Source organism: Hoplias malabaricus, unplaced genomic scaffold (genome assembly GCF_029633855.1).
Source record: "Hoplias malabaricus isolate fHopMal1 unplaced genomic scaffold, fHopMal1.hap1 scaffold_120, whole genome shotgun sequence".
Lineage (NCBI taxonomy): Eukaryota > Metazoa > Chordata > Actinopteri > Characiformes > Erythrinidae > Hoplias > Hoplias malabaricus.
The window spans coordinates 42,063-65,637 of NW_027101044.1; the positions used below are offsets into that span (position 1 = coordinate 42,063).

The 23,575-nt window shown below is 47.4% G+C and overlaps 2 protein-coding genes across 2 annotated transcripts in view; one reads left to right on the plus strand and one right to left on the minus strand.

The window, feature by feature from the left end:
* Window positions 1–2,473: 2,473 nt before the first annotated feature.
* On the plus strand, window positions 2,474–14,608 carry LOC136684323 (mitochondrial inner membrane m-AAA protease component paraplegin-like). Its single transcript, XM_066659139.1, has 17 exons — window positions 2,474–3,112; window positions 3,661–3,763; window positions 5,534–5,617; window positions 5,702–5,943; window positions 7,271–7,410; window positions 7,501–7,603; window positions 7,686–7,811; window positions 8,541–8,703; window positions 8,816–8,989; window positions 10,843–10,967; window positions 11,061–11,163; window positions 11,587–11,697; window positions 11,794–11,909; window positions 12,710–12,866; window positions 13,178–13,341; window positions 13,455–13,532; window positions 13,632–14,608. The coding sequence occupies exons 1-17, from the start codon at window positions 2,909–2,911 to the stop codon at window positions 13,845–13,847; spliced, it is 2,409 nt and encodes an 802-aa protein (XP_066515236.1). The 5' UTR covers window positions 2,474–2,908; the 3' UTR covers window positions 13,848–14,608.
* A 1,578-nt stretch (window positions 14,609–16,186) lies between these two features.
* The window catches only part of LOC136684320 (cadherin-15-like), a 33,779-nt gene continuing 26,390 nt past the window's right edge, over window positions 16,187–23,575 (minus strand). Inside the window, exons 9-16 of the mRNA XM_066659136.1 lie at window positions 23,191–23,376; window positions 21,038–21,282; window positions 20,742–20,884; window positions 19,998–20,234; window positions 19,640–19,882; window positions 18,761–18,906; window positions 17,487–17,681; window positions 16,187–16,387 (exon numbers count right to left, since the gene is read on the minus strand). Coding sequence (XP_066515233.1) covers window positions 16,187–16,387; window positions 17,487–17,681; window positions 18,761–18,906; window positions 19,640–19,882; window positions 19,998–20,234; window positions 20,742–20,884; window positions 21,038–21,282; window positions 23,191–23,376 — 1,596 coding nt within the window. The remainder of the gene's footprint in view (window positions 16,388–17,486; window positions 17,682–18,760; window positions 18,907–19,639; window positions 19,883–19,997; window positions 20,235–20,741; window positions 20,885–21,037; window positions 21,283–23,190; window positions 23,377–23,575) is intronic.

Here is a 23,575-nt window from a genome sequence, read left to right on the forward strand (position 1 = left end):
ACTGTCTGTGAGGAGTGTGGTGTGTTCTCCCTGTGTCTGCGTGGGTTTCCTCCGGGTGACTGTCTGTGAGGAGTGTGGTGTGTTCTCCCTGTGTCTGCGTGGGTTTCCTCCGGGTGACTGTCTGTGAGGAGTGTGGTGTGTTCTCCCTGTGTCTGCGTGGGTTTCCTCCGGGTGACTGTCTGTGAGGAGTGTGGTGTGTTCTCCCTGTGTCTGCGTGGGTTTCCTCCGGGTGACTGTCTGTGAGGAGTGTGGTGTGTTCTCCCTGTGTCTGCGTGGGTTTCCTCCGGGTGACTGTCTGTGAGGAGTGTGGTGTGTTCTCCCTGTGTCTGCGTGGGTTTCCTCCGGGTGACTGTCTGTGAGGAGTGTGGTGTGTTCTCCCTGTGTCTGCGTGGGTTTCCTCCGGGTGACTGTCTGTGAGGAGTGTGGTGTGTTCTCCCTGTGTCTGCGTGGGTTTCCTCCGGGTGACTGTCTGTGAGGAGTGTGGTGTGTTCTCTCTGTGTCTGCGTGGGTTTCCTCCGGGTGACTGTCTGTGAGGAGTGTGTTGTGTTCTCCCTGTGTCTGTGTGGGTTTCCTCCGGGTGACTGTCTGTGAGGAGTGTGGTGTGTTCTCCTTGTGTCTGCGTGGGTTTCCTCCGGGTGACTGTCTGTGAGGTGTGTGGTGTGTTCTCTCTGTGTCTGTGTGGGTTTCCTCCGGGTGACTGTCTGTGAGGAGTGTGGTGTGTTCTCCTTGTGTCTGCATGGGTTTCCTCCAGGTGACTGTCTGTGAGGTGTGTGGTGTGTTCTCTCTGTGTCTGCGTGTGTTTCCTCCGGGTGCTCCGGTTTCCTCCCACGCTCCAAAAACACATTGGTAGGTGGATTGGCAACTCAAAAGTGTCCGTAGGTGTGAGTGTGTGTGTCACCCTGTGAAGGACTGGCGCTTCCTCCAGGGTGTGTTTCCACCTTGCTCCCAGTGATTCCGGGTAGGCTCCGGACCCACCGCGATCCTGAACTATATATATGCTTACAGACAATTAATGAATGAATGTATGAAAGTGTATATTATAAATATTATACTAAAATATATATATTTATGTTTATTCAGTTGTGTATATTATATTATATAACTTTTTTTCTTTTGTGTGTTTTTATTTTCTATTTAGTTTTATTTTAAATTATAGTTTAATTTTTTAAATCCATTACTTTATTTAAAAATTATTTATTTAAATGTAAAGCACTTTTAACGCTGAATGAAACGTGCTCTACACCTCCACTGTTCAAGGGTTGTTTGTAGTTTTTGATCCAGCCTGTCAGGAACATAAAGTAGATAAGACCTTAATTCAAACTACATTTCCCATAAGCCCTTGCTCAAGAGTCCTTTATCGTGATTGGCTGTTTGTGACGGTGAAAGTTCGAGCAAAGATATTTAAAAAAGCTAGATAAACACTGCGGCGTTAGGGCATTTTTAAAGTTCTTTTTTAGTTAACATTTACAAACCATAATCCCCATTTATTATTATTGTTATTATTTTTTATAGTTTACGAATTGCTGTCCCAGTAAACAAGGAGCGTCCCTGGACGTTCAAAATAGGTCTAAAAGTAGTCTGTCCGTCAAGGACATATTTTAAACGTCAATGGACGTCCAAAATCCATCTTAATAAGTTAGTTAAGTGGTGACCAATCGATAACGTCAGTGGACGTCCAAAACGCGTTTTATACAAGTAATTTATTTCAGGACCAATTAATAACGTCAATGGACGTCCAAAATACGTCTAATAGTCGTCTTTTCAATGTCTGTGTTTGGACGTCTTTTCACCTTTCATTTTCAACCTTAAGAGAACGTTGATTAGACGGCAGTCATTACGTTATTTCAACGTTGAATCAACGGCTAAATGTTTACTGAGGTTCACACGGCAGACTAATACTACAACCACTTCTACCACTACTGCTACTATAATAATAACAACAACAACAATAATAACAATAATAATAATAATAATAATAATAATACTTTAATATAATAAGTGAATTTTGGTTTAAAGTTTAATTTCCTATTTTTAAGTTAGTGGGAATGGCAATTAAATAAATATATAACTGTAAATTCAGTTTTAGACCCTATATTTTTATGTTTAATACTGATATCTTTGGCTTGTTCAATATGTAAATGACTAGCTGTAAATGTCTTCCACAAGAATTTGATTAATATACACACTCTAGATGTACAGTTACAGACAGTAGTCCAGATTATGCCCTTTTTCGCACTGTTCTGCTGGACTTAGAAGAGTCCACCAACAAGAGTCCATCAACAATGTCCAGTGTCCACTGAGGACTAGAGGACGGCCGACACACACTGTGCAGCGACAGATGAGCTACTGTCTCTGACTTTACATCTACAAGGTGGACCAACGAGGGAGGAGTGTCTCAGAGAGTGGACACAGGGGTTTAAAAACTCCAGCAGCACTGCTGTGTCTGATCCACTCTACACCAGCACAACACACACTAACACACCACCACCACGTCAGTGTCACTGCAGCGCTGAGAATGATCCACCACCACATCACACCTGCTCTGTGGAGGTATTATATAGGGGGGCTAAAAGGGGGCTAACAAAGTATGCAGTCCCTGATAAACCAGTGGAGCTGGTAAAATGGAGAATGACTGTAGACACAAGGAGGTTAATCCTGTAAGTCTACAGGGTGTTTCATTCAAATGGACACTGTCGTGTGGAAGAGTTATCTCGGTCAATCTCAAATATCTTTGGCTCCTGCGCTGAACAACAAGCAGTTAGTGTGTTATGTAGATGACGATGATCTTCAGACTGTCAGAGCACAGCAATAACAAAGCGAAGACGGGTTAAAGATATGTTATTTTAGACGGAGAGGTTTATATTATGTGCAGTTAACGCTAGGGAAGTGGGAGAGAGCGGGGGGTAAGATGGCAGCGCTGCTGCTGCGGTGTGGGAGTAGATACAGTAAACACCTCAATAACCGCGGGGTTTGGGCTCTGTGTTCTCCTAACGCACACCTACAGAACCATACAACTCTTCTCGGTCCAAAACCACGACTCCCTCCATCGTGTGGATGTTGGGGGCATGTTTTAAAACAGCCCAAACAAGGCCTGACATTAGGAGTCATTCAGGTAAGGCACCTTCTTTCGCAACTCTCCATTCCACCTTAAAGCGGTGATCCGTAAACGAGCGATTCCACGAATCTGAAGCTGAAGTTTTTCATTCCACCTTAAGTGCGGCACTTGGAGTCTTAACATAGCGTTTTAATACTTGAGGTGGGAATTAACAATACAGTTCCACCTTAAATTAACCGTTTTAAAAGACCGAAATAGTCTTCTTTACCTTTCCACCTTAAATGTCATCTTAATCTAACTTGATTCCACCTTAAATAGACGACTTGAGTATACGTTATGAAGTCGTCATTCTCTTCACATTAAATTGTAGCCTTCACCAATTGTCAGTTCCACCTTAAATGGTGCTTCAGCGTCATCAGAGACGGTCAAAGTTGTTTGGTTTACGAACGTTAGGCTCCGACTGCTGCAGCATTTAAGGTGGAACGGGGAAATCAAATAAGAAACTTGTGTTTTCTTACTGAGGAGGGATCACAGTTGGACACACCAGTTTGATTTGACTTTTTAAACCTGATTTATTTAATTTATCTGTTGGGTATCTTTTCCAGAAACTCCTAAACAGACCCCTGAGCCCTGGGGTGCGGGGCCTGAGCCGAGCTCTCTGCAGGAACTTTCTGGAAACTAACCCAGTGGGATTGTGGAAGATTCTTGGTAAGTGCAGAATGGCTGAATAACACGAAGGTTTGCGGACGCTGTCTGGCCGAAAAAGAAGAGTCACAGTCATTTAGACGGGGCGCATTCTCCATCATGGTGTTGAATTCCATCCAAAGCTGCATTTATATGTGGCCCAGCCTGACAGGAGAGTCCCAGAGGAGCACATACACCCAGACGTGGAGGAGTGCAGTTACCTCAGGGCATTTTCACAGTTCCTTGACTCTGCACAGAGGGCCTCTTCTGGGCTCGTCTGTGGATGAGGCTCATTTTCTCTGGTTCTATAAGTCACTGTTCTGTGTTGACAGGCAGAAGATTCGTCTTTATGCTGTTCTTCATTATTTTCTCTGAATACAAACCTCAACTTGAAAGGAACAGTGATTCTGGGATGCAGGTGTTCTCATATAAAGATATTTAGGCAAGCTCACGTTTCTCCACGCTCTCTGTCCGCACGCTCACTCCACATGACTGAGCTTATTACAGTCTCCCTGCACCAGTTCAGTAACAGGGTGGGTTTATTACACACGAGAAAGGGAAGGAATGTGATAAGTAGAAGCAGTCCTATTACAAAATGAACCACCCACACGCAGCACCAGGAGTGTGGTGTGTTCTCCCTGTGTCTGCGTGGGTTTCCTCCGGGTGACTGTCTGTGAGGAGTGTGGTGTGTTCTCCCTGTGTCTGTGTGGGTTTCCTCCGGGTGACTGTCTGTGAGGAGTGTGGTGTGTTCTCCCTGTGTCTGCGTGGGTTTCCTCCGGGTGACTGTCTGTGAGGAGTGTGGTGTGTTCTCCCTGTGTCTGCGTGGGTTTCCTCCGGGTGACTGTCTGTGAGGAGTGTGGTGTGTTCTCCCTGTGTTTGTGTGGGTTTCCTCCGGGTGCTCCGGTTTCCTCCCACAGTCCAAAAACACACATTGGTAGGTGGATTGGAGAGCTTCCACACGTGCAGCAGGCCACGCTCGAGTTCACTAGAAGTGAACCCCAGACCCATGCTTTCACGCCAGGACTGAACCCTCTGAGCAAGTGGAGACAGGTCAGAAAAATATGAGCTAGTGTTTGAACACCCTCAGGGTTTTGTTTCCGAAAGATAGGAAGTGGGATGGCGAGATCGACTAAAGTCGGTCTACATCCTCACCCTCATCTAAAGCCACGAGCTCTGGGTAATGACCAAAAGAACGAGATTGTGGATACAAGCGGCCTAAAGGAGTTTTCTCAGATGGGTTGCTGGGCGTTCTCTTCATGGTAGGGTGAGGAGCTCATGGATTTTGGGGGGAAATGGGAGTGTAGCCACTGCTCCTTCGTGTTGAGGTGGTTCAAGCATCTGGGAAAATGACTTCTGGAGGTATACCTGGCACGGCCGACAGGAAGGATGCCCTGTGTAGACCCAGAACATGGCGGGATTGTATTTCCTGACTGGCCTGGAAACGTCTGGAGGTCCCTCAGGAGGAGCTGGTGGAAGGGTCTCGTGCTTATTTACATCCAAAATAGTTGTTATTATGGGCGGGCAGCTTGCGTCACACGCAGATGGGTTTCTAGATTCACCAGATGTTGGTTTTGTTAGTTCCTGATGAGCCGGAGCTGGTGTGCAAAATGCAGAATGACGCTCAACGGTGTAGTTATCAGCGCACGATAATATTGGCCAACCGGTTTCATTCAGGGTCTGCTCCCACAGAACTCAGCAGCATGTAATGAGCTTGCACTTCACTTTCCACCAGTTTGTGCACGTAGCTGAGGCACCTGTCTTCTTTTCTCATTCGGGTTTGTCTCCTCCCGTCAGGTGGCGTAAATTACTTCAGCACGTCTTCTAGAAGACAAGACAAGAAAAATGAATCCAAAGGGAAGACGCCAGAAGAAGACGAAGGTATCCTGGCATTGTCGCACACATGGGGCGCAGGGTTTGATTTTCATTAGTGATGCGTAATCATCAGTTTTGTCTTGTTTTCAGAGGAGAAGAAGAGGCGAGAGCAGGAGGATCAGATGTACAGAGAACGTCTCCGAACGCTCTTCATCATCGCCGTCGTCATGAGTCTGCTGAACTCCATCAACACCAGCGGGGGGAACATATCCTGGAACGACTTTGTGAACGAGATGTTGGCTAAAGGCGAGGTGTCGCGGGTGCAGGTCGTCCCAGAGAGCGACATAGTGGAGATCTACCTTCATCCGGGGGCGGTTATCTTCGGCAGACCGGTGTGTATCTGTGTCTGATCGGCTCGGGTACAAGAAGGCGCTGTTCGACAGGCAGTGAGCTAAATCTTAGATCTTAGGCAGTGATTACCAAAAAAACTAATTCTCAGTGGTGGTTTGTGTGTATGTTGTAGTCTGAGATGAGTTTGTGATGATCAGACTTTGGAAACTGGAGGGTTTATTGATATTTCAGCTTTATACAAGTACCTCCAGGACCATGGATCGTCACAATTTAAAATAGACATACAATAGTCAAACATGGGAAGGACAGGATCAGCAGACGTAAATAGATTATAATAATATGTAAGGAATACAATATTTGTTAAAGGCTAAGCAGCACTTAATGGACCTCCATAAATATTTCACATTATTGTAGTTACTGACAGATATAAGTATGAATTAAAATAAAAAAAAAATAGCAGCTTAATTTCCTTTAAAACTGACAAATTTATTAAATTGACGGAAAAACCCGAGCTCGCTACGGAAATTCTTGAACGCGACCGTGACGTCACTGGTGGACAACAGCTGAACAACGCCGCGGTAAAACACCGTTATGACTGACTGTTATGACAGTATCTAGCTAAATAACCAACATTATTCATGACAGTAGCCTAGCAATAAGCTAAACTCAAATGTAGAGGCACCGTTATTCTTGTAAATGTGATCGAAGTCGAACTCGAATTCATCCGACACTATAAACCTCCGTAATGCAGCTACGTAGCCGAGTATAATCTGAGACACCGAGTTTAGCGAGTCAAGCTAACGTTAACTAACACCAACTAAAACAGGCGAAGTGAGTGTCCTTACCCTGTTTACCTCCATGTTACAGAGGCTCTTCAACACCTTTCGTTGGTGTCCTTACATGCCCATATTGTTGGAAAAGCGCCAGTGAAATGAGCTACAGATAACGGAGTGAGCGGAGGGTCCTTTCCAAAGTGCCCGTTTAAAGTGGACAAATTTAGTCAGTTTTCTGGATATTTTGGGATCTTTGGGCCATTTGTTCACAGATGTCCCACTGTACATTGAATGATTGCAGCCAAAAACAACACACCTTTTCGTCATTTTGCATTAAATTAAGTGCAGCTTCTAGAGTTGTTGTCCACCATCTACGTCACAGGCAAGACGCCTATTAGAGTTTCCCAACACCGCTGGGGGGGGACACCAACGGTCTTTTAAACCTTATTCCTTCAATTAGTAAGAAATAACATGTTTTCTGACTCTCAATAAACACAAGTTAGGAACTCAACCACTGTATTTATTTGTTTGACACTTTCAAAGATATATGATTATATATAATGCCTTAATGGCACTGTTGTGTTCTGTTGAGCAGAGGCTCGCTCTGATGTACCGGATGCAGGTGGCCAACATCGACAAGTTTGAGGAGAAGCTGCGGGCAGCAGAGGAGCAGCTGAATATCGACGCCAAGGACAGAATCCCAGTGTCCTACAAGCGAACAGGCTTCTTTGGGAAGTGAGTAGTGACTGTAGTTACGGAGGACGAGAGACTGCATTTAAACAGCAGAGACTCCTTGGTTAATGACTTGTCTTTATGTGCTTTCAGTGCTCTCTATGCTCTGGGGATGGCTGCTATTGGAGTTGCAATCCTGTGGTACATCTTCCGCCTGGCAGGGATGGGTGGAAGAGAGGGAGGGTTCAGTGCGTTTGTAAGTTCTTGATATGTATTCAATATTTTCCATATGCCTTTGGTTTATGTTTTATGTTCTGAATTCTATGATTTTATTTTAGAATCAGCTGAAAATGGCTAAGTTCACCATTGTTGATGGGAAATCAGGGAAAGGCGTGAGCTTCAAAGATGTAGCAGGGATGCATGAGGCCAAGATGGAGGTGAAGGAGTTTGTGGACTACCTGAAGGTAAATAGATACCTACACCTGGTCTTAAACCCTGGATTAGTTTTATTAGAGGAGGTTCCCTGATGTGATCTGTGGGATTTGATGGGCCAGGAACACACCCTGGAGGTGGCGCCAGTCCTTCACAGGGCGACACACACTCACACATTCACTCACAAGCTTACACCTGCGGACACTTTGGAGTCGCAAATCCACCTACCACCGTGTGTTTTTGGAGCGTGGGAAGAAACTGGAGCACCCGGAGGAAACCCACGCAGACACAGGGAGAACACACCACACTCCTCACAGACAGTCACCCGGAGGAAACCCACGCAGACACGGGGAGAACACACCACACTCCTCACAGACAGTCAACCGGAGGAAACCCATGCAGACACAGAGAGAACACACCACACTCCACACAGACAGTCACCCGGAGGAAACCCACGCAGACACAGAGAGAACACACCACACTCCTCACAGACAGTCACCCGGAGGAAACCCACGCATACACAGAGAGAACACACCACACTGAGAGCCTCACAGCCAGAGAGTAGCTCTGAATCACAGCAGTTAAAACACACTCTGTATATATATATATATATATATATATATATATATATGTATAAATACTAGCAGTCATATCTGGACAGCAGTGATCCTCTGGATCATTACGTGGACTTACTGCTGATGAATTGGACAGTGAGTGTTGACTACAGAAACATAAGACTAGTTCCCAAACTGTGTTTACAGAATCCAGACAGATACCTGCAACTGGGGGCGAAGGTTCCTAAAGGCTCCCTGCTGCTGGGACCTCCAGGCTGTGGGAAAACCCTGTTGGCCAAGGCCGTGGCTACCGAGGCTCAGGTGCCCTTCCTCGCTATGGCAGGGTCTGAATTTGTGGAAGTGATTGGAGGTAAGACCTCAGCTGATAAACTCTCTCTCTCTCTTTTAATTCTACAAAGTCTACAGTTATTGTATCGGGAGGAGTCTTTTTAAAGAGACCATGTTCTTGTGTGTTAACGCAGGTCTTGGAGCTGCGAGGGTGAGGAGTCTGTTTAAAGAAGCTCGGGCTCGTGCTCCATGCATCGTTTACATCGATGAGATCGATGCTGTCGGCAAGAAACGATCCACCAACATGTCCGGCTTCTCCAACACAGAGGAAGAGCAGACCCTCAACCAGCTGCTGGTGGAGATGGACGGTGAGAAGCTTAGTCTGAAGCCAGGGGCCGGTTGCACAAACACCTTACGTTAGGACTTTCCTTAAAGTCAAAGTTAAGATTCCCTTAAAATGTTCACTTGTGTATTTAAGGTTTTTTTGAAAGATGAAGGAAAACAACTCAAAGTACCTCTGATACTGTCTTAACATGTCGCAGCATGGCCGAGTGTATGGCGATAAATGAACGTATCCTGAGAAGAGTGTTCTGCGACCGCGGGAAACCCACTGGATTCGCTTAATGATGAGCAGTTGATTTTAGATTACAGATCTATCCATGTGACGACAGTCAATCCATGGTTTGTTTAAACGCTACTTTCTGCAGCTGTGCTCTTCCTGCTGCGACGCAGTTAATGATTGCTCTCTAATTTTATGCCACAGGATCCTTCAAGTCAGTAAAAGGCGAGGTATTTCATGTCGATAAGTCAACAGCGTGCATCTGCTTTTACTGAGTTCCTCCAGAAGTGTTCTCTTATCCTCCTCTGACCAATCTGGTTTTCTTTTCTTCCATTTTTTCTGAAACGTATGTGAGCTGGTACAAGAGGCGATAACGGGTATCACAGCGAGTGCATGTAAACAACAGTTTCCATGGAAACAATAGAATTTTACTCCCATAAAAAAATCTGTTAGTGCAGTAAATCCGTTAAAACATTTCCTTACGTGAGGAAATCTTACGTAAGTAAATCCCCCAGCTTCAGGAGAAACTAAGCCTTGAGTGTCATACTTACCTAAGATGTTTTGTGCAACCTGCCCCGGAATATTTACCAGTTTTATTAAAGAATAACTTGCAGCACGGTGGTGCAGCAGGTAGGTGTCGCAGTCGCACAGCTCCAGGGGCCTGGAGGTTGTGGGTTCGATTCCCGCTCCGGGTGACTGTCTTTGAGGAGTGTGGTGTGTTCTCCCTGTGTCTGCGTGGGTTTCCTCCGGGTGACTGTCTGTGAGGAGTGTAGTGTGTTCTCTCTGTGTCTGCGTGGGTTTCCTCCGGGTGACTCTCTGTGAGGAGTGTGGTGTGTTCTCTCTGTGTCTGCGTGGGTTTCCTCCGGGTGACTCTGTGAGGAGTGTGGTGTGTTCTCTCTGTGTCTGCGTGGGTTTCCTCCGGGTGACTCTCTGTGAGGAGTGTGGTGTGTTCTCTCTGTGTCTGCGTGGGTTTCCTCCGGGTGACTCTCTGTGAGGAGTATGGTGTGTTCTCCCTGTGTCTGCGTGGGTTTCCTCCAGGTGACTCTCTGTGAGGAGTGTGGTGTGTTCTCCCTGTGTCTGCGTGGGTTTCCTCCGGGTGACTCTCTGTGAGGAGTGTGGTGTGTTCTCTCTGTGTCTGCGTGGGTTTCCTCCGGGTGACTCTCTGTGAGGAGTGTGGTGTGTTCTCTCTGTGTCTGCGTGGGTTTCCTCCGGGTAACTCTCTGTGAGGAGTGTGGTGTGTTCTCCCTGTGTCTGCGTGGGTTTCCTCCGGGTGACTGTCTGTGAGGAGTGTGGTGTGTTCTCTCTGTGTCTGCGTGGGTTTCCTCCGGGTGACTCTGTGAGGAGTGTGGTGTGTTCTCCCTGTGTCTGCGTGGGTTTCCTCCCACAGTCCAAAAACACACATTGGTAGGTGGATTGGTGACTCAAAAGTGTCCGTAGGTGTGAATGTGTGTGTGTGTCTGTGTTGCCCTGTGAAGGACTGGCGCCCCCTCCAGGGTGTATTCCCGCCTTGCGCCCAATGATTCCAGGTAGGCCACCTGGACCCACCGCGACTCTGATCTGGATAAGGGTTACAGACAATGAATGAATGAATGAATTAAAGGATAACCATATTCTCATGTCAGATTTGGGATGTCAATTAAACAGTTTCCTTCTTTCATCCAGGAATGGGCACCACAGATCATGTGATCGTCTTGGCCTCCACCAACCGAGCAGATATTTTGGACAATGCACTGATGAGACCTGGCAGGCTTGACAGACACATATTTATTGACCTCCCCACTCTCCAGGTAATGTGTGTGTGTGTGTGTGTGTGTGTGTGTGTTCGTTCGTGAGAAATGTGCTAAACGTAGACTGAGTAATCTCTGATGGCTGTCTTCCAGGAGAGAAAAGAGATATTTGAGCAGCATTTGAAGATCCTGAAGCTTTCCCAGCCGGCTGACTTCTACTCCTGGCGTCTGGCTGAGCTCACCCCAGGTTTCAGTGGTGAGTTCCAGTTGGGGCTGGACAATACTTCAATATCAATATATATCACAATATAAAATACTTCAATAACAGTGATATGATTTTTAGACACACTCTCAATATTTCAATAGACTTTATTCACAGCTCCAGCCACTAAGTGCCGGTCATTAGAGGGCGCTGCTCTCAGTTCGTTTCCCTCAGTTGGGTTTTGGGTCACTTTAAAAATATTAATATTGACAAAGCCAAGAGGTATATGTTTGACAATGATATAAAATTTCTTGTTAGTTTTCTGTGGCTTTTATTTGTGGCTCAGAACCTAACCATGACCCAGAGCCTGTTTCTGATCCTGATCCTAATGATCAGTGAGTGAAATGAGTGAAAGAATTATTCACAAACGCGTCTTGACTCAAATCTGAGTCTGAATGTTTGTTGTTGCTGTTCCAGGTGCTGATATCGCAAACATCTGCAACGAAGCTGCCCTCCATGCGGCGAGAGAGGGTCACAAGTCCATCGACACCTTTAACTTTGAGTACGCTGTGGAGAGAGTTATTGCAGGTAGATGATTATCACTGATGCCTTGACTGTTTCTCTGCTGTGATGGGGTTTACAGTGTTTATTCCTGACTGCTGTTGGTGTGTGTGTGATGATCAGGAAGTGTGAAGAAGAGTAAGATCCTGTCCAAAGAGGAGCAGAGGGTGGTGGCCTTCCATGAGTCCGGTCACGCGTTGGTCGGCTGGCTGCTGGAGCACACGGAGGCCGTGATGAAGGTACACACTGCAGTACAGTGGTTTGCTAGTTCGGACCACGCCTGTGAAAGCTGATACAGGGAGGAGAACTGGGATGTAATATTTTAGGCAGGAGTTCAGGGCGGCTTTGGAATGTGTGTACAGCCAAACCCACTTGTTGAAAAGATGAACGCAAGAGAAAGGGAGGAGAAGACGGGGAAAGGGGGAGCGAGTTGGTCCGGGCTGAGGGGAGGAGTTCAGGCATGGTCCTACTCCCAAACATTGTTTGTAACACAGTTCCCGTTATGATATTACATTCATTCATTCATTATCTGTAACCCTTATCCAGTTCAGGGTCGCGGTGGGTCCAGAGCCTACCTGGAATCATTGGGCGCAAGGCGGGAATACACCCTGGAGGGGGCGCCAGTCCTTCACAGGGCAACACAGACACACACATTCACTCACACACACACACCTACGGACACTTTTGAGTCGCCAATCCACCTACCAACGTGTGTTTTTGGACTGTGGGAAGAAACCGGAGCACCCGGAGGAAACCCACGCAGACACAGAGAGAGCACACCACGCTCCTCACAGACAGTCACCCGGAGGAAACCCACGCAGACACAGGGAGAACACACCACACTCCTCACAGACAGTCACCCGGAGGAAACCCACGCAGACACAGGGAGAACACACCACACTCCTCACAGACAGTCACCCGATCATTCGCGGAAATGTGTGACCAAAGCTCAGAAGTTCTAAAAGTGGTATTTGGCACAGCCCTAATTCCCACTCAGCATTTCTCAGACCACAGGATTTATTTATTTATTTATAAACAGGTGTCGATCGCACCCAGGACCAACGCAGCCCTAGGCTTTGCTCAAATCCTGCCAAAGGACCAGTATCTGTTCACCAAAGAGCAGCTGTTTGAGAGAATGTGCATGGCTCTGGGAGGAAGAGCTTCAGAAGCCATCACTTTCAACAAAGTCACCACAGGTACGGCTTAATGGCTCACGTGGAGGTGTGTGTGTGTATTTGTGTATGCGTGTGTCCAGTTCAGGGGCGCGGTGGGTCAGGAGCCTACCCGGAATCACTGGGCGCAAGGCGGGATCACACCCTGGAGGGGGCGCTTTAAATCTTTTAAAGCCTTCCAGACAAGGATTAAGCCCAGTCTTGGACTAAGTTGTTGTTACAGGCTTAAATTATTAATTGTTTATGTAATTTTATGTTAATAATGTGTAAGGAACGTAGTTCTGCGAAGTGTGGTCCCACTACGTAGTTTAACGTGGGGTCCCCTGTTGGTCCAGGAGCTCAGGATGACCTGCGTAAGGTGACCCGTGTGGCGTACGCGATGGTGAAGCAGTACGGCATGGTGCCCAGCGTGGGGCAGGTGTCCTTCCCTGAAACCGAGGAACAAGGGGCTATTGGACGAAGACCTTTCAGCCAAGGCCTGCAGCAGCAGATGGACCATGTGAGTGAATACACGGACGTACACACCGTCTACTGAGCTCTTTTTCTGTAATAGTCGAGCTGCCGTTTGTGAAGAGGGACTGTGATTGTTCTCTCTCTCTCTCTGTTTTTCAGGAGGCTAAGCTGCTAATTGCACGAGCGTATAGACAAACGGAGAAACTGCTGCTGGACAACAGAGAGAAACTCGTTGTGGTCAGTTCAATCTGCCAGTGTCTTGTCAATAATGATGATGATCATAGCAGTCTTTATGACTTGAAATCAACCTCCTCCTTGCCCTGTGTTTGTTTGTAGCTGGCGAACGCTTTGCTGGAGCGAGAGGTGGTGAATTATGACGACATCGAGGCCCTGCTGGGGCCCCCTCCCCATGGACCCAAAAAGATGATCGCCCCCCAGAGCTGGATCGAGGCTGAGAAAGACAAGCAGGACACGGGAGAGGACGAGCCTCGCCGGCCACGGAGACCCCCGAGGAAAGACGAGGAGGAGGAGGTCAATCCCCAGTACACGTAAAAACACTGACGATGCTCAGACGGCAAAAAAGCAAACTGCTTCACTTCTCCGCTGGGCGTTTGGAGGAAGGGAGCGCTACAGAGGGGTGTTCTGAAGATCTGCTTAAAGGAGGAAACTGAATATGGTCTGTTTTACAGAAAATACAACCCCGTTAGCATCTACCGTTAGCATCCGCTGTAAGCGTTAGTTTTCTTTCGTAGTGGAGCTGCAGCAATCATCAGCTCATCGTCTTAAACAGTGAATATGCGTTCACTTAAAGGTGCAGTAGTCAAATTGATTTCATTTTTTAACTAGTACAAATGAGCGGGAAAGTGTGAAGGATGTTATGTAAACGTTTTATTTTAGCAATGGCATCAGCACAAGTGCATTGTGGACCTGAGGAGACTCTGGACCAGAGGCACTGCCTCTGTTGTTGTAGTTCTCCTGCTTCGCCATCGGAGGGACGTCTTCTTCACTAATGCACTAGTGGGTCGGTATGGATTTGGGATGTGCGCCCTCTGGAGGCTCCGTAAGTGAATTACAATGCCCACTAGAGGAGTGTGTCAAATCGCGTGTTGCACCTTTAATGAATGGAAGTGATGTGGATTGTTTATTGAAGAGCATAGGCTTCTGTGATTAGCCACATTATAAACGTAAAGCATGAGCCAGGTTGAGGGGTTCAGACGTAACCGCCACAGACAGGTGGCGCTGTCTGACCCTCATTACAAAGCTGAGATTCACTGGAGTGATGCAGTGTGTTGCTGGGTTTATTCAGCGATGTGTTGAATAAATGATATTTTCTGTACCCTTTTGTTTTTTGATTGTTGTGTTCATGAATCACAGCGTCGTAGATCAATGTTTATTTTTAACTCAAAAGTTCATTTTACAAAATACATCACTTTAATTGCTTGTTTTATATGAAATAAATATTAAAACTAAAAAATAACAGTTTCAACAATAAGAGCCTCCAGGAAATCAGTGAATAATAAAATTAGGAATAAAACTGTAACGGTAAACTTTTCTAAACCTGGTGAATTGATGAGTTATTTAAAGTTTAGTGCCCTTTAAAGTTACATGCAATTTTCTATGTACAGAGTCAAGGCGGTTCTATAAAAAAAAAAAAAAATCACAACATCAACGAATTATACATTTTCCAATTTCACTCCTTTGTCTTTTAAACACTCTGTGGGAGAGTCTTTAAAACAGACTTTCTCCAGCTTTCAACCTTTTGCTCTTTCCTTACACTTCCAGCAAACGTCTACATTCATAGGCTTTCAAATATCGTACAGAAAAAACATTCAAGAAAATACATGTTTAAGTTTGCATTAAAGATATGGTAGTGGAGCTCCATCCAACACCTTGGGGATGAGTTGGTGTGGTGTTTGTTGATCCATAACTTACCAGTACCTGACATTGGTGATGCTCTTGTGGCTGAATGCAATCAAATCAGCAATGTTCCAGCAACTAAAATGGCATCACCTAAGACTGGAAGAAGAAGTCAGCCATTTTCTCAATGTAATCAAACTCTGACACCAAGAGACCTTAAATCAATTTATAAAGCACATTTTTTATACCTAGGGGAGCCATCAAGTGGTTCATTTACCGACTACAAAGCAAAAGATTCTTCGTCTCATGTAATTTGCATAGTTAAAACTCCAGCAGCCACTGCTGTGTCTGATCCACTCTACACCACGTCAGTGTCACTGCAGCGCTGAGAATGATCCACCACCACATCACACCTGCTCTGTGGGGGTCCTGAGCGCTGAGGAACAGGGGAAAGGGGGCATATCAAGTATGCAGAGCAACAGATGGACTACAGTCTGTAACTGTAGAACGATAAAGCTCTCCTGTCATGGTCAGTGGAGCTGAGAGAATGAATCTACTGAAACTTTTGGACATAAAGCAAAACAGTCGAGGCGTTTAAATGACTCTAATCTGTGAGTTATGAAGGTTTTAGGAACCTGGGTCTTGTCTCTGATTAGTATGCACTGATGGTCCTCTGCTGCCTCCTGGTGTTTGAGAGTGAGGTTGGTCAACACCCGTTGCCATTGGCCAGATGCTCATCCTCGGAGTGGAGAAATAACTCACTGATCCGTGAGAGAAACAGCATGCACGGTCTCTGACGAGACAGCCGCGACCTTTCGCGCCAATACACCGGAGACGTGCACCAGAGGGGAATACGAACACACTCAAATTCAGTCTAGCAGTACCTTGAGAAATGGTCCACACACACAAACACACACCTACACACACAAACACACACCCTCCCGTCCTCATCAGCAAGAGGTCACTTCAGCAGCCCCAAGTCTCTCAGACGGGGGATGATTAAATCCTGTTCTTTGGGGACGAGTGACCGGGAGCTAGTCTGCGGCGTACATGTTTGCCAGTTTCTTGAATCTCGGCCCCCAGTCGTTGAGGTAGTCGTAGTCTTGGTCCTCGTCGGAGCCCAGGGAGGCGATGGAGCTCAGGCTTCCTGCCACGGAACCGTCTCCTTCGTAGTCGAAGATCAGAGCCGTGTCGTACGGAGGCACGTTAGGGTCGTTATCGGCAACATCCAGGCCCTGAGAGGAAAGACATGGAACAGAAATTGCTGTGAAATTGCTGTAGAAGCAAAGGCAGAATGTTGGTTTGAATTCATTTTTTTTTAGCAGTGGGAGGTATGGACAACATCGCCCCCTTGTGGAGTGTGTGAGTGGGAATGTGAGAAATAGCATATAAAATAGCAAAGGTTTTGGGGGTGGTGTCTACTCGGGGACAATTGTCCACAATTGTGTGAGTGACAGGGTGAGTGTGTGAAACTGTCCACAGGTGTGTGTGTGTGAGAGTGACTGGGTGAGTGTGTGAAACTCTCCACAGGTGTGAGTGACTGGGTGAGTGTGTGAGTGACTGGGTGAGTGTGTGAAACTGTCCACAGGTGTGAGTGTGTGGGTGAGTGTGTGAGTGACAGGGTGAGTGTGTGAAACTGTCCACAGGTGTGTGTGTGTGAGAGTGACTGGGTGAGTGTGTGAAACTCTCCACAGGTGTGTGTGTGTGAGAGTGACTGGGTGAGTGTGTGAAACTCTCCACAGGTGTGAGTGACTGGGTGAGTGTCTGAGTGACTGGGTGAGTGTGTGAAACTGTCCACAGGTGTGAGTGTGTGGGTGAGTGTGTGAGTGACTGGGTGATTGGGTGAAACTGTCCACAGGTGTGAGTGATTGGGTGAGTGTGTAAAACTGTCCACAGTTGTGAGTGACTGGGTGAGTGTGTGAAACTGTCCACAGGTGTGAGTGAGTGTGTGAGTGACTGGGTGAGTGTGTGAAACTGTCCACAGGTGTGAGTGAGTGTGTGAGTGACTGGGTGAGTGTGTGAAACTGTCCACAGGTGTGAGTGACTGGGTGAGTGTGTGATCTGTCCACAGGTGTGAGTGACTGGGTGAGTGTGTGATCTGTCCACAGGTGTGAGTGACTGGGTGAGTGTGTGAGTGACTGGGTGAGTGTGTGAAACTGTCCACAGGTGTGAGTGAGTGTGTGAGTGACTGGGTGAGTGTGTGAAACTGTCCACAGGTGTGAGTGACTGGGTGAGTGTGTGAGTGACTGGGTGAGTGTGTGTGAGTGAATTTGTCTGAGAGTGTAGGGTGTAGTGTTTGGCTGGCGTTGTCTGTGCCACTTGTATCTCACTCACATCATTGATGAAGTCCTCGATGTCGGTGGGGTTCGAGGGGCGTTTCCGTGGATGCCTCGGCGAGGGCAGGTTATAGGGGGCGTCTTTCCTAAGCGGCTGTTTGTATTTTGGAAGGCCAGAGCCTGGGGGGACGACGGCTTCCAGAGGAGGGGCCATGTCTGCAGGGGTCCTCAGAAGATCAATGTTGAAGGCATCCTGGAAGAGAGCAGAGGAGTTGGAAGCGATTCTTTTCTAGTGATTCAGTGTCTTGGTTCAATGCCCTGAAGTGATTTAGCTCAGAATCGCTGGACTGCTGTGTACTGTGTGATGAAAATGTAAGGTTCTGCTGAATTATGCAGAAAAAAGAAGGGCTCGATCTACAAAGGCCCTTTAAAATTGGGTCTGCGTTTTTATCTGACACACAAAATTCATACGGAGGTGGAAGTTAAAGAGGTTCCCAGTCTGTCAGGCTGTAGTCGTCTGGATGAATCCCCCCGGTTAATTCAGCGTGGCTTTGACTCACGTTTGCCCTGTGCTCAGCACTCACCACCTGCTGCTGTCCACTGCTCAGTTGGACCTCTCTGTCTCCACATGGCTCTGACTGGACATTACTCAACTTGAGGCTCAAGTAAACCACTGTCACGTGTGACCTAATTTCCTCGCCAAACTAGCCACACACAGTCATTGGTGAAATGCCTCAGGTAACACTGCTGATCTGGGTTCAGTTCCCCTCTCAGGTAAACAGATGAGTCATTGACCCATCTCTGCAACATGTTCCATCTTTTTATTTTGGTTCATAACCAAAACACAGGTGTTTAACTGGGTTAAAGGAACAATATGTGGGCGTCTCTCTGTGTCTGCGTGGGGTTCCTTCAGGTGACTGTCTGTGAGGAGTGTGGTGTGTTCTCCCTGTGTCTGCGTGGGTTTCCTCCGGGTGACTGTCTGTGAGGAGTGTGGTGTGTTCTCCCTGTGTCTGCGTGGGTTTCCTCCAGGTGACTGTCTGTGAGGAGTGTGGTGTGTTCTCCCTGTGTCTGCGTGGGTTTCCTCCGGGTTCCTCATACAGTCCAAACACAAACATTGGTAGGTGGATTGCCCACAGGTGTGAGTGAATGTGTGAGTGTGTGATGCCCTGTGATGGACTGGTACCCTGATCTGGACACAAAAACAACCCTGAACAGAATAAAGCGTTTACAAGAGATGAATGAATGAATGTTTCTGGTTTGACTTTTATCTAAAAACCTAGACAGTCATGCTATGCCAGCGTCAGTGCTCTCAGCGCCTGATTTCACTCTCACCTCGTCCTCCTCCCCTCCTCCCTGCTCGTCGTAGTTAAAGACGTTGTCCCGCACGTCATCGTCTGATTCTCCCACCAGGAGACCACCTCCTTTCCTCATGCTTCGAGAGGTGCAGCTCCTCACAGCCACAGCCAGGATAAGCAAGACTGGACAACACACACAAACACACACAGCGTTTAACAAAGGGGGTGTATTTTGTAAATATGTCATTGTGAAAGACTTGTAACATTAGTCACTTTGGATACGAGCCGTTCAGGACGAGTGCTGTGTGTAGTCCTGCTCTAACCTGCCCCACTGCGAAGTGGGGAGAGTCGAAATAAATACACACTGGCACTATATATGTGATTATTTAAAGCAACACTAAGTAGGATTTGGGGGCGACATGGTGGTGCAGCATGTAGGTGTCGCAGTCACACAGCTCCAGGGACCTGGAGGTTGTGGGTTGGAGTCATGCTTTGGGTGACTGTCTGTGAGGAGTGTTGTGTGTTCTCTCTGTGTCTGCATGGGTTTCCTCTGGATGACCGTCTGTGAGGAGTGTGGTGTGTTCTCTCTGTGTCTGTGTGGGTTTCCTCCGGGTGACTGTCTGTGAGGAGTGTGGTGTGTTCTCCCTGTGTCTGTGTGGGTTTCCTCTGGGTGACTGTCTGTGAGGAGTGTGGTGTGTTCTCCCTGTGTCCGCGTGGGTTTCCTCCGGGTGACTGTCTGTGAGGAGTGTGGTGTGTTCTCCCTGTGTCTGTGTGGGTTTCCTCTGGGTGACTGTCTGTGAGGAGTGTGTTGTGTTCTCTCTGTGTCTGCATGGGTTTCCTATTTTGATCTAACGCCAAATATATAACAAAACAATAACTGTAGACTTTTCCTGTAATGGATTCTTCAATGACTCACTCAGCAGCAGAGCAGCGCAGGACACGATGATCATGAGGGCGAGGAAACTGATGCCCACTTTTGATCCGAAGATGGCCGCAGCTGTGTAGGTCCTGCAGTGTCCGGCTGAGTCGCACGGACACACGGTGACGTTGAGCAGGGCGTTGGAGGAGCGGGCAGGAGATCCAGAGTCCGACACAGTGATGGGGACGGAGAACTCGCCTCGATCTATGTCTATCAGAGGCTGCAGCACCGCATGGGTTTCTGAACATGAGAAACAACATAAACAAAAACAAACTGGGCACAATATCATCCCCCCATTCCCAGATACGTATACGTTCCTATGGACAGGTGCGGAGCCTAGGTTTCTTTTGTTTACCATTGAGAGGAATGATGGTCCAGTTGGCAGCCATGTCAGTGTCAGCCACGTAGAAGCTGAAGGGGTCAGCATGGGGAGAGAGGTCTTCGTCCACAGCGGTCAGCAGCAGGCCTAGCCGACCCGGTTCTCTGTACTCACTGCACACGATTCCACTCACAGGAACCAGAACCGGAGGGAAATCATTGGTCTCCCACAGGGAGATCTCCAGAGACGCAGTGGCTGAGACACCTCCGGCGTCTGAGAGAAGAGAGGGACAGTCACACGACGAATAACCCATTTAAACTGAACTCACACTTCAGTCCTGCGTCTTTTGACAATAGAATAAACACAGTATTTACAAAAGAATTCTTTGTGTAGTAGCCATTAAGTAATCTATAGGAAATATGGACTGATTTAAAGCAGCAGCAGGAGGTGTCTCTGTCACACTCTGTCCGTGTGAGTGAATGTGTGAGTGTGTGTCGCCCTGTGAAGGACTGGCGCCCCCTCCAGGGCGTGATCCCGCCTTGCGCCCATTGATTCTGGGTAGGCTCTGGACCCACCGCGACCGCTTTCAGACAGTGAATGAATGAATAAGTAAAGACCTTTAAACCAGGTCTACCCCATACGGCTGAACACGTGTTTGAATGTTAATATAACGATTAGAATAATACGTTAGCATCAATGTCACATATATATCCACATGTGCAAATATACATAATGGATATGAAGTAAACCTATGTGAAATAATCTGTACTGGACACTCACCGAGGTCAGTGACTTTGACCAGCGCCGTGTATTTGTTCTTCTTCACGTACGGTGAGCGGATGTTGAAGTTTTTTCTGGCTGATATCTCTCCGGTCTCGCGGTTAATCGCCAACCACTTCTCAGGATCATGTGTGATCTCAAACCTGAGTTTAAACAGAGGAAGGTGAGTCCTGTCGGGAGGTCTCAGAGGCTTCTCCGTTAAATAAAAACTCATTCTCAGTCTCATAGCAGAGAGAGAGACTGATATAACCCATCAATCAGGACTGAGAGGTGCTCATCTGTGAAGCTGCTCGTACCTGAGCTTGGCGTTGTCAGGATCATGGGCGATGTCTGAGGCCAGGATGGTACCTGCAGCAGTGGATTCTGGAAAGGACACCTGTATAGGGTTTCTATGGAAACGTGGAGCCTCGTTTTCGTTCAGGACGCGGACGGTGACCGTGGCTGTGCTGGTCTGTTCATACGGGGCTTTAATACTCAGAGGAACGTCGTTCTCCGCGTTCACCGTCAGCCGATGTTCAGACTTAGACTCGTAGTCCAGAGGCTGAGTGAGAGAGGAGGGAATTGTGGGAAATGTACTTAGGCTTTACGTGACAGATGTGGTCCCTTAAATATCATAAAATAACTACTAAGAGAAAACGTTCTCTCTAGAACGGTAATCACCGCTTCAAATTCAGGGCTTCTTTAGTTCTGTTCACACGTTAGGGCTGGACAATGATTCAATATCAATATATATCGCAATATAAAATGTTTCAATAAAAATTATGATTTTAAAACCGATATTGAATATTTAACTGTGTCACTGACTGACGCTCATTACAGAGCGCTGCCGTCAGTTCAATGCACTTACTTTTGCGATTACTATTTTTATCTGAGTATAGACAGAGCCAAGAGGTTTATCATTTTTCGGTGGCTCATATTGATCATATTGTATTGTATTGATCATATCATGGGCGGCACGGTGGCGCAACAGGTAGGTGTCGCAGTCACACAGCTCCAAGGACCTGGAGGTTGTGGGTTCGATTCCTGCTCCGGGTGACTGTCTGTGAGGAGTGTGGTGTGTTCTCTCTGTGTCTGCGTGGGTTTCCTCCGGGTGACTGTCTGTAAGGAGTGTGGTGTGTTCTCTCTGTGTCTGCGCGGGTTTCCTCTGGGTGACTGTCTGTGAGGAGTGTGGTGTGTTCTCTCTGTGTCTGCGTGGGTTTCCTCCGGGTGACTGTCTGTGAGGAGTGTGGTGTGTTCTCTCTGTGTCTGCGTGGGTTTCCTCCAGGTGACTGTCTGTGAGGAGTGTGGTGTGTTCTCTCTGTGTCTGCGTGGGTTTCCTCCGGGTGACTGTCTGTGAGGAGTGTGGTGTGTTCTCTCTGTGTCTGCGCGAGTTTCCTCTGGGTGACTGTCTGTAAGGAGTGTGGTGTGTTCTCTCTGTGTCTGCGTGGGTTTCCTCCGGGTGACTGTCTGTGAGGAGTGTGGTGTGTTCTCTCTGTGTCTGCGTGGGTTTCCTCCGGGTGACTGTCTGTAAGGAGTGTGGTGTGTTCTCTCTGTGTCTGCGTGGGTTTCCTCCGGGTGACTGTCTGTAAGGAGTGTGGTGTGTTCTCTCTGTGTCTGCGCGGGTTTCCTCTGGGTGACTGTCTGTGAGGAGTGTGGTGTGTTCTCTCTGTGTCTGCGTGGGTTTCCTCCGGGTGACTGTCTGCGAGGAGTGGGGTGTGTTCTCCCTGTGTCTGTGTGGGTTTCCTCCGGGTGACTGTCTGTGAGGAGTGTGGTGTGTTCTCCCTGTGTCTGCGTGGGTTTCCTCCGGGTGACTGTCTGCGAGGAGTGGGGTGTGTTCTCCCTGTGTCCGCGTGGGTTTCCTCCGGGTGACTGTCTGTGAGGAGTGTGGTGTGTTCTCCCTGTGTCTGCGTGGGTTTCCTCCTGCTTCCAGCTTCAGACTAGCTGCCCACACTCTAGCTAACGCCACTTGCCTTGGACTAGCTGCCCAACGATTCATGGACTCTTAACTACCACTACTACTACTACTAATAATAATAATAATATCTTCATCATCATTGCATTATAAACATTATATATACTGTGGTTATATCTGTACACTTGAGTATAACAGCAGACCTATGTGATGTACAGAGTCCTTTCTTTTTTGTCAATTATTTAAAGGTAGATTGACCAGAGGAGGGTAGGTCCCCAGTGTGAGCCTTGGTTCCTCCCGAGGTTTGCCATCAAAATCTCACAGCAATATTTCAACATGCCAGAAGAGTAGCAGCTGTTCATGGAGAAAACAGCAACAAACTACCGATAAAAACCACAAATTTCGGAAACGAAAAAGGTCCACAAATGTTTGGTCGTGGATGATTTACAGTTGACCAGTAGATGGCAACACTGCTCCCTGGGTGATTACGTTACAGTACATTTCTGATCACACCTTCCCTCTATGTTTTCCGCTGCTGTGCGGTGAGGGTTACTTTACCTTCACTATGTAGACGATGCCCTGGTTGGTGACGGGGTCTGTCCTGATGGCAAAGTTTCCAGAAGTGTCTCCTCTGATGATGGAGTACCTGATCCTCCAGTTCTCTCCATTCTTCTGGTCTTTGTCAGTGCCGTTCACTCGGCCAATGTCCACTCCCACTTTATTCTCCATCGCAAACATGTTGTACTGTAACCCAGGTGAGACACAGGTGAGACACGGGAGAGACACGGGAGAGAGACGGGAGAGACAGGGGTTCACACTGTGTTCGCTCAGAAATAAAACACCACAGATACTGTCTCAGTTTAATTTCACTGGCAAGAAATACACTGACAATTTATAAACAATCGTATTCAGGTCTCCTCTCTCCTCTTTTCTCCTCTCCTCT

Excerpts from the sequence above, each read along its gene's own strand:
- LOC136684323 (XM_066659139.1), top strand. The coding sequence starts at position 2,909 with ATGGCAGCGCTGCTGCTGCGGTGTGGGAGTAGATACAGTAAACACCTC. Across the intron at positions 7,604-7,685 it reads AGGGAGGGTTCAGTGCGTTT|AATCAGCTGAAAATGGCTAA; the intron begins GTAAGTTCTTGA and ends ATTTTATTTTAG. Across the intron at positions 13,342-13,454 it reads TGCAGCAGCAGATGGACCAT|GAGGCTAAGCTGCTAATTGC; the intron begins GTGAGTGAATAC and ends TCTGTTTTTCAG.